Source organism: Branchiostoma belcheri, unplaced genomic scaffold (genome assembly GCF_001625305.1).
Source record: "Branchiostoma belcheri isolate BF01 breed outbred unplaced genomic scaffold, Haploidv18h27 scaffold4, whole genome shotgun sequence".
In the NCBI taxonomy this organism is placed as follows: Eukaryota; Metazoa; Chordata; class Leptocardii; order Amphioxiformes; family Branchiostomatidae; genus Branchiostoma; species Branchiostoma belcheri.
In genome coordinates, this window is record NW_017804020.1 from 5,779,694 (window position 1) to 5,792,458 (window position 12,765).

Genomic DNA, 12,765 nt, shown 5'->3' on the forward strand with positions numbered 1-12,765 from the left:
TCTCCCTTGCTGAAATTTCATTGGACAGCATGGTAGACAAAAGTATGTCAAAGAAGAAGCGACACCTACTTTCGCATTGCTAACTACAAACCCATACAACCACTTTTCTCATTTCCGTGTGTTAGACGAAGTGGTGAGAGATACTTGTAGTGGTGAGAAATATGGCGTCAGGCTACCCAGTTACACAGCAACCTGGCTACGGAGGGTACCCCCCTCAGGGACAAGGGTACCCCCCTCCTCAGGGAGGCTACCCACCCCCTCAGCAGGCTATGGCGGCCCCGCAGATGGCGGCTGGGCCGGGGCAGGTGTGGATGCAGCCCCCCCGAGCACCAGTAGGATGTCCGCCGGGCCTGGAGTACCTCGCACAGGTAGGGTGGAACGGGTGGAATGTTACACTGTTGAAGTCGTGAATATTTACTTTCATAAGAACGCATACATCAATTTTTGCACCAGTAATTTGTTGACTTGGTACAGGAACTTGTTACTTCTTAAAGCCATGACAGTTATATTTTGATCTAAGAGAGGCCACTGTTCTCTTATCATTATAGCCAAGAATGTCCTTGTAAAGATAGCAAGTAAAGTACCAGTGGGTTGTCAACTCATCTGCCAATGCAGCGTTTGAATGTTTTGCTTCTTTAAGTTGCTAAGACTTTACAAAAAACTGTGACTTTCATATTGTGATTACACAAAACTACCAGGAAATGCTTGTAAAATATACAGAAGAGAGAGCATCAAACCAAACACAACACTGGTATACCTCAATCCCCTGGGGTCAAGTAACAGGTGTACTTAAAAGTCAAAATATATATTGGAGACTTATCAATCGATATCATTGACTTGTGTTAACACTGTCGACTATGTATCATCCATAAACACATCGATGTTACTGTAGGGTACTAGTATTTGTTTGGGCTGCGCAACAATGTATCAACAATAGACCCGTCCGACTGCGTCAATCGTACCGTATAATATATGCAGACGGACGGGTCCCGTGATGAAAACTAGCACATTGTAATTAAATTTGGGTGTGGCCGATTGGCCTAAATGTCAACCTTTTGTCATACGTGGCCAGTCAATGGTTAAGTCAATGGCCTAGCGACTTCTCCCAACCTTTCTCGCCTCATCTAGGCTGGGAGTCGGTGGGTCACACAATAAATATAACCTTTATGTGGCTCAAGTTTGGCAGATTAACTTCAAGAAATGTGAAATGATGAGATTAACAGATATGTACATGTGAAAGGATAGCCTGGGTACCATCTGGATTTTCGCTCCGCAACGCTCGAAAGAATTTTGAAAAGAGAAAGGAGAAGTTTTGGGGAAACGTGAGTCGTGACACGGAAACACCCCAGACTGTAAACACCGCCATGTTTGTATCCTTGTGTGTGTGGCCCGCGGCCAATGTGCTCACAGTCTCGATTTCTTAGAAGTGGAAGTTCCCTTTTTTGGGACAATCATTTTTTTTTTCAATCATCATGATTATCAATACACACCAACAAAAACAGCTAGCAATACAATGCTCATTTTACACCACATACAATAAAAAACATTGAATCGTTGCCATTGCAATGCTTTTATTGCCTGTCTTGTTTATTTACCTGTATTTTTGTATCGTGCCACGGAGAGGTGCTCATAAATATCTGAGGATTTATCTATTCTTCAGCAAATTACGAAATATCGTCTGTACATTTCCTTGTCCAATGTTCATGGTATAAGAATGTATGTTAAAATCTTCACTCCAGATCGATCAGTTGTTGGTGAAACAACAAGTTGAGCTTCTGGAAGCTTTTATCGGCATAGAAGGAAACAACAAGTACAAGATCAAGAACGCCATGGGACAGAAGGTGTACTTCGCGGCGGAGAAGAACGACTGCTGCTCCCGCCAGTGTTGTGGGAACGTCCGGTCGTTTGAGATGAAGGTGTACGACAACAACAAGCAGGAAGTCATACACTTCAGCCGGCCGCTGCGCTGTATGAACTGTTGGGCCGTGTGCTGCCTTCAGGTGGGCAAAATAAACGACTGAATATATTAAAGTAAATGGATGTTTCCTACGAAATATAATAGATTCTTTGATATACTGGATTTCGTTTATGTTCAGAATTGTTTATTACCTTTGCCAAGAAGGTTATGTTTTTGGTAGCGTTTTTATGCGTATACTAGTAGTTTTATATTGATTATGCAAAGGAAGACGGAATTTGCACCATTAGTGAGAAAGTATTTTCATAGTGGAAACTGTCGGACTTACTTGCCGCACTGTAATGAAAGTGAACTCGTGCTACGAAATGGCACTAAATGATAATGTTAGACAGATCCTCATATTTAATTTTGTAGCCCTAAAATTGCTTTTGATGCCTTTATCAACCCTCTCACATGTTGTTATCCCATGTAGGAGCTGGAAGTCCAGGCCCCACCCGGCACCACCGTAGGCTGGGTCAAACAGAGCTGGCATCCGTACCTGCCCATGTTCACGATAGAAGACGCCTCCGGACAGACCGTGCTGACTATTGAAGGCCCGTGTCTCAGCTGCTCGTTCTGCGGAGATGTGGAGTTCAAGGTTCTGTCGGCCGATGGGGACCAGAAGGTACATGCTCACACGTTTATATCTTTTACTAAAGGTTTTAGTATGAGGGAGGGAAAGTAACTAACTGACGTATACTGAACAAGTTTCAGTGTCATTTTGATTGATAGTTTCCCTTTAGATACCATTTTGAGCACTAGCCATCACGTACTGTTCTAGACCATTGAAATCAAGCTTAGTACATAATCATAGGTTGACCAAGGATTGACTGAAGTGTATACGCGGGCGATTTTTTTACAAGATCAATCTGCTTCCATTCGGTATTCCATTTGCCTTTCATTCCTTGCTTAGACTTGTTCTTCGGACATCCCCTCATTTAGTTTTATTATTATCATTTTTAGTATTATCTTTGTTATATAAAGAAAATACCAATGGTTTCCCTAGCCCTCATGTCTCTAGCCTGGGTACGATCCTGGTTAGTTTACGTCCACTCCGATAGTCGCTACCCACCATAGTGGCTACTTGATGGGTAGCGATTATCAGAGCGGACAGGATGGTATGCTATCCTGTTGGTTGTAACTTCGGCAGAATCATGTTGTCATTTCTAGATCTCATATTCTCAAATGTCGGTAGTATGTGAAATATGCTGCATGTCCGCAGGTGGGGAAGATCTCCAAACAGTGGAGCGGGCTGCTGAAGGAGGCCTTCACCGACGCCGACAACCTCGGCATCCAGTTCCCCATGGACCTGGACGTCAAAGTCAAGGCCACGCTGCTGGGGGCGCTCTTCCTCATCGACTTCATGTTCTTCGAGCAAGTCGGAGACGATGAGCAGAGGTCGTCCATTCTGTTTTAGAACCCTTGCTTGTTTGGTGTAAGTTACGTATTACTAAAGGATACGTTCACTGTCTAACTTCAGGAAGTACTAAGAGTAGTTGTTTTTTAGTAATTAACTAAACAAGCGTAGGCAGAGACTCAATTTTGATGTTCATCTATGGTGTACTACACTTGAAGTTTTGCCAGTGTAGCTCTGTTGGCTGACTATATAGCAACTACATAACGTTACATGTATATTCATTCTAACTACAATGGGCTTTGACTGACAGCTTGTCGGATACATTATTAAGTCACAAGAAGCACAATATAAGACAAGGTAAATTTATTAGCAAACTTAACGATCTTTCGATTTCTATTATTCAGACGTTTTTGCATGTATTGCAGCTGTACATGTCGTTGTAGCTAACTTGAAAATTTATTAGCAAACTTTACGATGTCTCGATTTCTATTATTCAGCAGTTTTTGTATTGCAGCTGTAACGATACATGTCATTGTAGCTAACTTGAAAATAGCATTGATACTGCTACCATACGTTCCATTGTGTCAGATATAGTATAATCTTCTAAGTCAAGGAGCTCTGCAACAATTTCAGACAATGCGTAATAAAGAAAGTGTTTTGGTGGAAGATGAACACGTGGTGTTTCATTTGTCAAAGCTAGCGCATCCATCCATATCCATCCATCCATCCATCCATTGTATCCACCCATCTATACACCCATCTATCCATCCATCCATCTGTCCATTCGTCCATCCATCTATATCCATCCATCTGTCCATCCATCCATCCGTCCATCCATCCATCCATCTATCCATTCAAGTTACACCACTGTGGCTCAAAGTTACATTTCAAAGTAGACATGAACAAGTGTGGTGTCTGTATGCCACCAGATTTCACCATTGCCGCGACCTGTGGATGCCTTCGAAAACAAAACAGGTTTGTGTTTGTATGCAATAAACTTTCTGTATTTTTGTTGTCTCTATCTCATACGTTGGATGCCACAGGGGCTGCATGATAAAAAGTAAAGAAGCTGCAGTACAGTTGAAGCCCGCAGGGTGCTTTTTTGAGACTATACCACTTGAGAACGGGTATTTTGCAGGATATATCCTTGTTGAAATCATCATGACATATTCGTTTTTCGTACCCATTTCATAAATTCTGCTGCAATTTTTTCTACGGTAGAATCGACAAGTGTGAGGTGATTGTCTACAGAACTCCGATCTACATACCGTGTACAACGTACTCGCTCCCCCTTCCATATCGCATGATCCAGATGATGACGATGATGATGACTGTCATGGCGGCGGTTAATGGCAGTGTCTGACTCGACCACTATTTTCTCACGCCCTACCTTCCTTGCTACGCCCTTTAGCTAATTATTCCCAACATGAATGACTCCGGCGCTAGGTCGGCAATGCCGCAAGTCAGCGAAGGGCTGGGCCGTGCTATGAGCCCACAACGACGGCCTTTCTGGAAGAGGAACGCCCCCAAAGTGCCTGGCAGGTAAATATGACGTGGTCACTAATTTTGCTGAACTGAAGGTGGAGAAGCCACTGCTGGCTACTGTGTCAATATTTAGGACGTTTCCGGTTCTTTATTCGAACCATAGGAGTTACTTGAGCCGCTTTTCCAAACAGACTGGTCATTTTATTGACCGGGGTGAGGAATTTGAAAATAACTACTTGCAGCCGCAGTAAAGAATGAAGTATTTTTGCGATCTTTGTAGCATTTATTTTAAGCTCTGAGATGATTTTAAAAAAATCTAAATACAATGTTATTTTGAAACACGGATTGATATCTTATAGTTCAAGCTGTCACAATCAGAGGTGGCAGATTATCGCCCATTTGTCATGTACACCATTGCGAATCATTCACTTTCACTTTCTGAAACATTATATGACCCATGAAAATTGCTACGATATATAAAAAAAAAAAAACAGTGTGAATAATATACTACCAGATGACATGCCAAACCAAAGCAGCGAAGGGATCTTGAGGCTCAGCTATATGAATGTAGATTTTGTACAGACACGTTTCATTTCAATACTAGTACCCCACAGAGGTCACTGGCCTCCTTCACAGATCTAAAAAAAGATGTCAGTCTACTAATTGCAGAAACACACATGGACACGGACCAGAACCAAAACCAATACTTCACTCACTTGGAGTGAAGTACATCTACAAACATACTACTGCAGCTGGTGTGTTACGCCGAAGGGAGGTTATACTGGCTATACAGATACAAACTTACCAAAGTAACGCTGTGTGCCATTTAGGTGTCTTCTTGCAAGTAAATTTGGTTGATGAATTCTTAACTGATGAAGATTGTATTCCAGGTCTGTGCAAGCAAGTCCTGTCAGGGAGAATCTTAAGGACCAAAAACCAAGAAAGACTTTGTCATTTCAAGATTTTGAAGACAACACCAGTGATGCTTGGGATGATGCTGAAGATGAAATTATTGCACTCTCAGAAGCAAAGCTGTCTTTTGAAAACTTGTTACCTGCCTCGGTGAATCATGGCAAAACAGCAAGCAATCACCAAGCAAGCTTGCCCCAACGTTCTAAGGAAACAACAGCAGAGAACACAGTCCCAGGTAGGGTGTTGTCTTGCCATTTAGGATTTCAATCTGTGTCTGTGTGTGTGTGTGTGTGTGTGTGTGTGTGTGTGTGTGTGTGTGTGTGTGTGTGTGTGTGTGTGTGTGTGTGTGTGTGCTCAGAACCTAGAGGTCCTGGGTTGGAATCCTGTGATATCACCAATCTTGTACTCTTGGGAAATGCTTTTGAACAACTTTCCTCACTCCACCCAGGTGTAAAAATGGGTACCTGACTTCAGTTGGGGAGGTAAAAAGCAGTGGAAGTAGAGGGATGGGCTTTGCCTTCCAATACCATGTACAATGGATTATAAACAATCCACTGCCCTTACAGCCTCAAAAAAGATCATGGGACTACCTTTTATCTCCAGTTTTGCTATGTATGACTATGAAGAAGTCCTCATGCTAAAATATGTCAGCATTTTAATTAATGATTGTCTTTTCATTATCCTAGATTTTCCCAGCCAAAGTTCACCAGGCAAGTCAGATGAAATGTCCAACATCAGTAGACAGAAGGGGGTTGGTCCAGGAGTGGGAATCAGACAACAGAGTACACCTGAGGACGTCACACCGCCCGTCCTGCCTCCTGTACCCACACCTCCCACGTTTCCCACATCAGAAGATACAGCAGAGTCCGGGGACTGGACCCTGACCCCGTCAGAAGGCAGACCAAACCCCCCGTCTCGCCTCAGCAGACAGTTGGGGAGAGCGTGCAGTGATGACAAATCTCTGACTGAACGTGAGGGAGCCAAGCTTAAGAAAGTCAATGAGTTTATTGCAGGACCCAATACAGACCTGGGTGAGTATTTGTTTCAATCACGGTATACTTATATAAAAGTTTGAAAAAAATGGTAACTGTTGCATTTCACATCTTAAAAGATTTCATCTTTCATGTATAATCTCATTTTCATCTAATAGGAATGTTTTTGGACTAGGCCATAACATAGCATGGGGGCCTCTGCAATGGTATTTTGTTGAAAATTTTTTTAATTCAAGGAATCCCAATATCCTAAGCATATGTGTAGTTTTGACCAGTAACACCAGTGTTGAATTTGACTGTTTAGATGGACTGAAGAAGATGGTGTGGTCAGGTGTTCCCAGAGAAGCTCGACCTACTGTGTGGAAATTGCTCAGTGTAAGTATGCTGTCTTTGCAGTCTGGAGACCTCTGGTCTTTTCGCTTTTAGAAAAAAGCAATGCTGTGTACAATGTTATATGTGGCTTCCCGTGTACAAGCATGTACTCTAATTTACTCATTAATTGAACCTATTGTTCCCAAAATTAGAACTACTTGCCTGCCAATGTTGAGAGGCGGTCCATGATGTTGGAGAGAAAACGTGAGGAATACTTCAGGTTTGTAGACCAGTACTACCCCAGCAGGACACAGGAGCTCCACGTGGAAACATGGCGACAGGTAACGTTTGAATTCCATTGTTTACTCCAATGTGAAGGATATGTGTGTGAAGGATATGTGTGTGAGTGAGCATGTGTGTAAATGTGCATGTACAATGTATCATGTATATATGTGCACAAGCATGTGTGTGCTATATGTGTATTGTGCATGTAATGTCATGTGTATATCTGTGCATGTGTGTGTATCTGTGCATGTGTGTGTATCTGTGCATGTGTGTGTATCTGTACATGTGTATCTGTGCATGTGTGTGTATCTGTGCATGTGTATCTGTGCATGTGCGTGTGTATCTGTGCATGTGTGTGTGACTTGCCTGCTCTTACCACTGGAGGTCAGGCAGATGGACAGTTATATGGTATATGGTTTGGTATATATGGTCACCAAATGAATGCATTACACGATTACATGTTCCAGTATTCTATATAACCTTAGTGTCAAAGACATTGTGTAATTGCACTTCATGTGTAATACTTCATGTTTTCTCTATTTTCTGGCCTGACCCTGAACAGATCCAGGTAGACATACCTAGGATGAATTCCCAGCTTCCATTTTTCCGTCAAAGTTCAATTCAAGAGGTGAGAAGTGATAGTTGGGAGCCCATGTGAGGTCCATGGACTGTTGAAACAGTTCTGTTGAAAAAAATGATCAACGATGTGGTCAAAAACAGCATCATATCTAATTACTAATAGGTACATTTGTACTTGTGGGGTCGTGTGGCATTACGGAAGGGCGTTTGGTCCAGAACCCACAGTTCCTGCATGGGTTTTAATCCTGCCATGTCACTGATCTTGTGCCCCTGCAAAAGGCACTTTGCACATCTTTCCTCACTCCACCCACCATTACCTGACTCTGGTTGGAGAGGTAAACGCAGTGGAAGGAGAGGGATGGGCTCCACCTCCCAATACCATGCCCTAGACACCGTAACAAGCTGCTGCCACCATGACAGCTGAAATAATGGCACAGAAACTGATCATGAAATTCACCAGTCCCTAGACCTCACATGGAAGTCAGAATTATAAACTGCCTGTCAATCATTTCTTCAATCCAATGTTGCTTGATCGTTTGTGTTGTTAATTTTTCAGATCCATATAGATATCCCAAGGACAAACCCTCTCATACCTTTATTCCAACAGAAAGTTATCCAAGAGGTAGGAATTACACTGGGATGTCTGACTTCTTGTAAATAGCACGTAATTTATTATTCATCTTCAATCTTGTTTTAATTCTCAATCAGTAAATTAAATACACACGTAGATATCACATCATTGACTTAAAGGTACATGAGGTAAAGTCATGAGTATTTTTGGAGAAATTGAGCTTCCTCTGCTCTTGAAATTCATGACTTTTCATATATGTTTTTTGTAACTTAATGTCCCTGATAGTCTACCCAAGTCAATACCCTACATTACCCTAGTGCTAACCAAATCTGTTTTGTTTCTTGTAGATCTATGAGAGAGTGCTGTTCATCTGGGCTATTAGACATCCTGCCAGTGGTTATGTGCAAGGCATCAATGACCTGGTCACACCCTTCTTTGTGGTGTTTCTGTCAGAATATACAGGTGATTGAACTAAATGGAAATTAACCCATAATGATTTTTGGTCTGAAGAATAGTAATGATTAAGATAAATAAAATACAAATCATGCGAATCAGGAGCTTATGTGCATAAGTAAGGAGGAAAGTTTATAAATTCACTGTATTTTATGCTAGGACTTTCATCAAGTGACACATGTAACTGAGATAGTGAAGGTATGAGTTGCTGGTCTTCAATATGGAGATAAAATACTAAGTATAGTTTGTGAATCCTTGATAAACTAAATTATATATTGCTTGGATTAGGGGAGAAACTAAAGGATCATAAACCTGCCACAAGTCTGAGTGATGAGTATTAAACTAAGTAATTGTGTTTACCTTTAGATCTGGATGTGATAACAGAAGACTTTGACGCTTCACAAAACCTGGATGAGAAGGCCCTGTGCAGCATCGAGGCTGACTGCTTCTGGTGCTTGAGTAAGCTGCTGGATGGGATTCAGGTTGGTCATCGGTTCCATTGCCCCAACTTTTCTGTCATTACTCTATACTATACTACTTTATATCACCAATATCAACAACCTCATCATGAGAGGGCAACTTAAGGGCAATCTTATTTCGTGCTTCTTGGATTCTTTTTAGAAAAAATTGGACCCCTGGTTTCTCCTGTTATGTTTCTTCTGGTTTCAAGAGTGCCACAGTATGCTTCACAATATGTAAATTATATGATACAGAAATGGATGAATTGATGTTCTACAGTGCTGTTTACTGTAACAATTGTATTGTGCTATGACACACACACAGAACTGGTACACAGCACTATTCCAACAAGAACTGGCACAGGGTTGGAGGAAATTCTCAATAAACAGCCCTCATAGTTACAATGTAATAGGTGAGAGTTGCACTTGACATAAGTTGCTATGGTGGCTGCTCTCCTGCAGGACAACTACACATTTGCACAGCCGGGGATCCAGCTGAAGGTGAACGCTCTGAGAGAGCTGGTCAAGAGAATAGATGGTGAGACGCTGTATGTTACTCCTTCATGGAATAATGTACTAATGTAAGTCATGCCTGAAGGCTAATTACATGTACAGTGTCAAACAAGTGAAAGCAATAGAGAACTTAGAACTACTGTTTGGTCAACTACATGTACTACGTTTTCTATTATGTACATCATGTATAATCCACACCAGAGACTCCAATTGGGATCTCTGGCAAAGACCCCAATGAGAATCAGGATCTCTACTCAGTCTGGTACAACACAGAATCTCCAATTCTACCAGACCACAGTCTCTACCCTGACATATATACGTGTACCAGTTTGACTGCTACCACTACATGACTATTTAGTTTTGACATACTGACATCCCTCTGTATCTCCTCCCAGCTCCTCTCCATGCCCATCTGGAGGCCCACATGGTGGAGTATCTGCAGTTTGCCTTCCGCTGGATGAACAACCTACTCATGAGAGAGTTACCGCTTAGATGCACAATTCGTCTCTGGGACACATACCTGGTATGTTCTCAATATGAAACTGCTGCCAGCATAGAGGTTTAAACCCCTGTCACACATAGCCAAACATGGCCAAACAGTAGTAGGATAGATTATTTAGTGAAGGTACATGTATGCAGTCATACATGTACAATATTTGCAGTCTCATCATGTACAACAATACACGTAATCATGTCATTTTAGCTTTTCTTGTATTCTACATGTATAACGGCACCCATGAGTCCAGAGGATGTCATCCATAACAATAGATGTGTAATTGTTGTGGACTAACATAAAAACTGGTACATGTATGTTCCAGGCTGAGCCACAAGGGTTCTCCACGTTCCACCTGTACGTGTGTGCTGCCTTCCTCATCAGGTGGAGAAAAGACCTACTCAGGAAGGGGGACTTCCAGGTCAGGAATTAAAGTGGACCTTAGTACATACATGTAGTTTGAACTAGTGCCTTTTTTTGGCAAAGCCTCTGGGGCTAGCCTAATAGTATACTCAAAAATGTATATTATTACCTTCGCCAAGAAGGTTATGTTTTCAGGGGCGTTCGTGTATGTGTGTGTTTGTGTGTGTGTGTGTGTGTCTGTCTGTAAACACGATAACTTGAGAAGGCCTTGATGGATTGTCTTGATACTTGGTAGGTGGGTAGGTCTTGATGAGACCTCAAAATGATTAGATTTTGGACCCCCTAGCGGCTTATTATGGTACTGCAGCTGAACTTCTGGTTTTGATATCTCATGATCTAGACATGCTATGGTGATGAAATTTAGATGGTAGGTAGCTCTTGTGCTGAGAAAGAAGTGACGTGAGTTTAGGCCCCCTAGCGGCTTGCTCTGGAACTGCAGGGATAAATTCTTGAAAATATTCAAAAGGGGATAACTCAAGAACCGGTTGACGGATCGCTGTGATTTTTGGTATGTAGGTAGCTTATGTGATGCTTAATATAACGATGTGACAATTATGCAAATATGGATGTAATTTGCATAATTTATGGGGAAATTCTATAAATCAGCTGCATTCCATGATAGGACAATTGAAGCTTGTGACATTGGTAATTGACAACGAGAGAAACACAGGAAGATATTGATTATGTTAATAATGACTTAATTTGCATAATTAATGAGAAAATTTTATAATTATGTAATGATAACTGCCTGGAATTCCATACTTGTGGTATTTGAAAGTTAAATTGAGGTGAACATCATTAAACATAATTTATTCAAATCAGGACCTCATTTGCATAATTTATTAGGAAATGCTAGAATGCATTCTTTGTTAATATAAGACTGTCTTTTGGTTGAGATTATGATAAAATGATATAATTCATGAAAATTAGGTTCCTATTTCTTAAATCAGGGGGGAATAATCTAATCTAAACTTTGTCAGTCATAAAGATTAACATCATTTGGCGAAGGTATGAGATCAGGGAACTCTAGTATGTGTATACATTTGATTGCCAGAAATTCCTGGTGAAAATGTTGTCTTTAAGAAAATAACACCTCCTTTAGGGGTTGACTGCCCTTTTATGTCTTCTAGAAGCAGTTACAAGTAAACAAAAGAAGAAATTCTGCATGGATATCATAAATGGATAGATTATAATATTAAATAAATAGATACGTACATTTAATTTATTGTTTTTATACTTCTTATTTCAGGGTCTCATGCTACATCTACAAAATCTTCCTACAATACACTGGGGTGATGACGAGGTCAACTTGATTCTGGCAGAGGCATACAGACTCAAATACATGTTCGCTGATGCCCCCAACCATCTCAACCAGAAAAAGAATACATAGCATTTCTATAGACTGGTGTAATATGTAGATAAAATGATGGGCTGTCATGTGCAACATATTCATTGTGTCATGTCCCGCAATGGTCATTTTCTGGCATTGTCACGGCTTGAAATCAAATACATGTAATTACCAACAGTGTCCTGAGGTTGTCATTTTGTCCCATTGCTTCCTTGGTTATTAATATTTGCTAGTTGAATTTCAATTACAATATCTCAATTATCCTTATGCTGAATGTTAATTATACTGTCTTATAAACTGTAACACAAGATCAATTGTTCACATGAAGGACCATTTTATGTTCAATATACCAGGGGGTTGAAAGCATTTCAAGGTGTATCATACGTTTCTCTTATTTATCTAAAGTGTAAAATATGTTCCATTTAATAAGAAGGTAATAAAGTAAGTAATTTAATAATTGGCAGGATCATAAACTAGAACAAGGAAGCATGATAAATGTACAGAACTTGTTTCCCACATAATTCTACCCTACAGAACTCATCCTTTATTTTTGACTTAAACTTTATCTTTCCACTAATATATATATATTCCTGAGGTGTGTTGCCTACAGGGGTGGCAAGTTGTCTAACA

General features: G+C 40.9%; 2 protein-coding genes across 3 annotated transcripts; both read left to right on the forward strand.

Moving 5' to 3' along the window:
* Window positions 1-79: 79 nt before the first annotated feature.
* LOC109477448 (phospholipid scramblase 1-like) lies at window positions 80-3,490 on the forward strand. Its single transcript, XM_019778729.1, has 4 exons — window positions 80-368; window positions 1,740-2,000; window positions 2,388-2,579; window positions 3,177-3,490. Exons 1-4 carry the CDS (start codon window positions 162-164, stop codon window positions 3,369-3,371), a joined length of 855 nt encoding a protein of 284 aa, XP_019634288.1. The 5' UTR covers window positions 80-161; the 3' UTR covers window positions 3,372-3,490.
* A 1,114-nt stretch (window positions 3,491-4,604) lies between these two features.
* On the forward strand, window positions 4,605-12,315 carry LOC109477434 (TBC1 domain family member 22B-like). Of its 2 annotated transcripts, none has more exons than XM_019778703.1 (12): window positions 4,605-4,853; window positions 5,687-5,943; window positions 6,395-6,739; window positions 7,005-7,075; window positions 7,225-7,353; window positions 7,860-7,925; window positions 8,795-8,909; window positions 9,267-9,382; window positions 9,821-9,896; window positions 10,267-10,394; window positions 10,690-10,785; window positions 12,037-12,315. In XM_019778703.1, the coding sequence occupies exons 1-12, from the start codon at window positions 4,738-4,740 to the stop codon at window positions 12,175-12,177; spliced, it is 1,656 nt and encodes a 551-aa protein (XP_019634262.1). In that variant the 5' UTR covers window positions 4,605-4,737; the 3' UTR covers window positions 12,178-12,315. The 2 variants fall into 2 exon arrangements, with proteins under 2 accessions (XP_019634262.1, XP_019634261.1); XM_019778702.1 differs by lacking the exon at window positions 7,860-7,925 and adding an exon at window positions 8,433-8,498.
* Window positions 12,316-12,765: the final 450 nt, after the last annotated feature.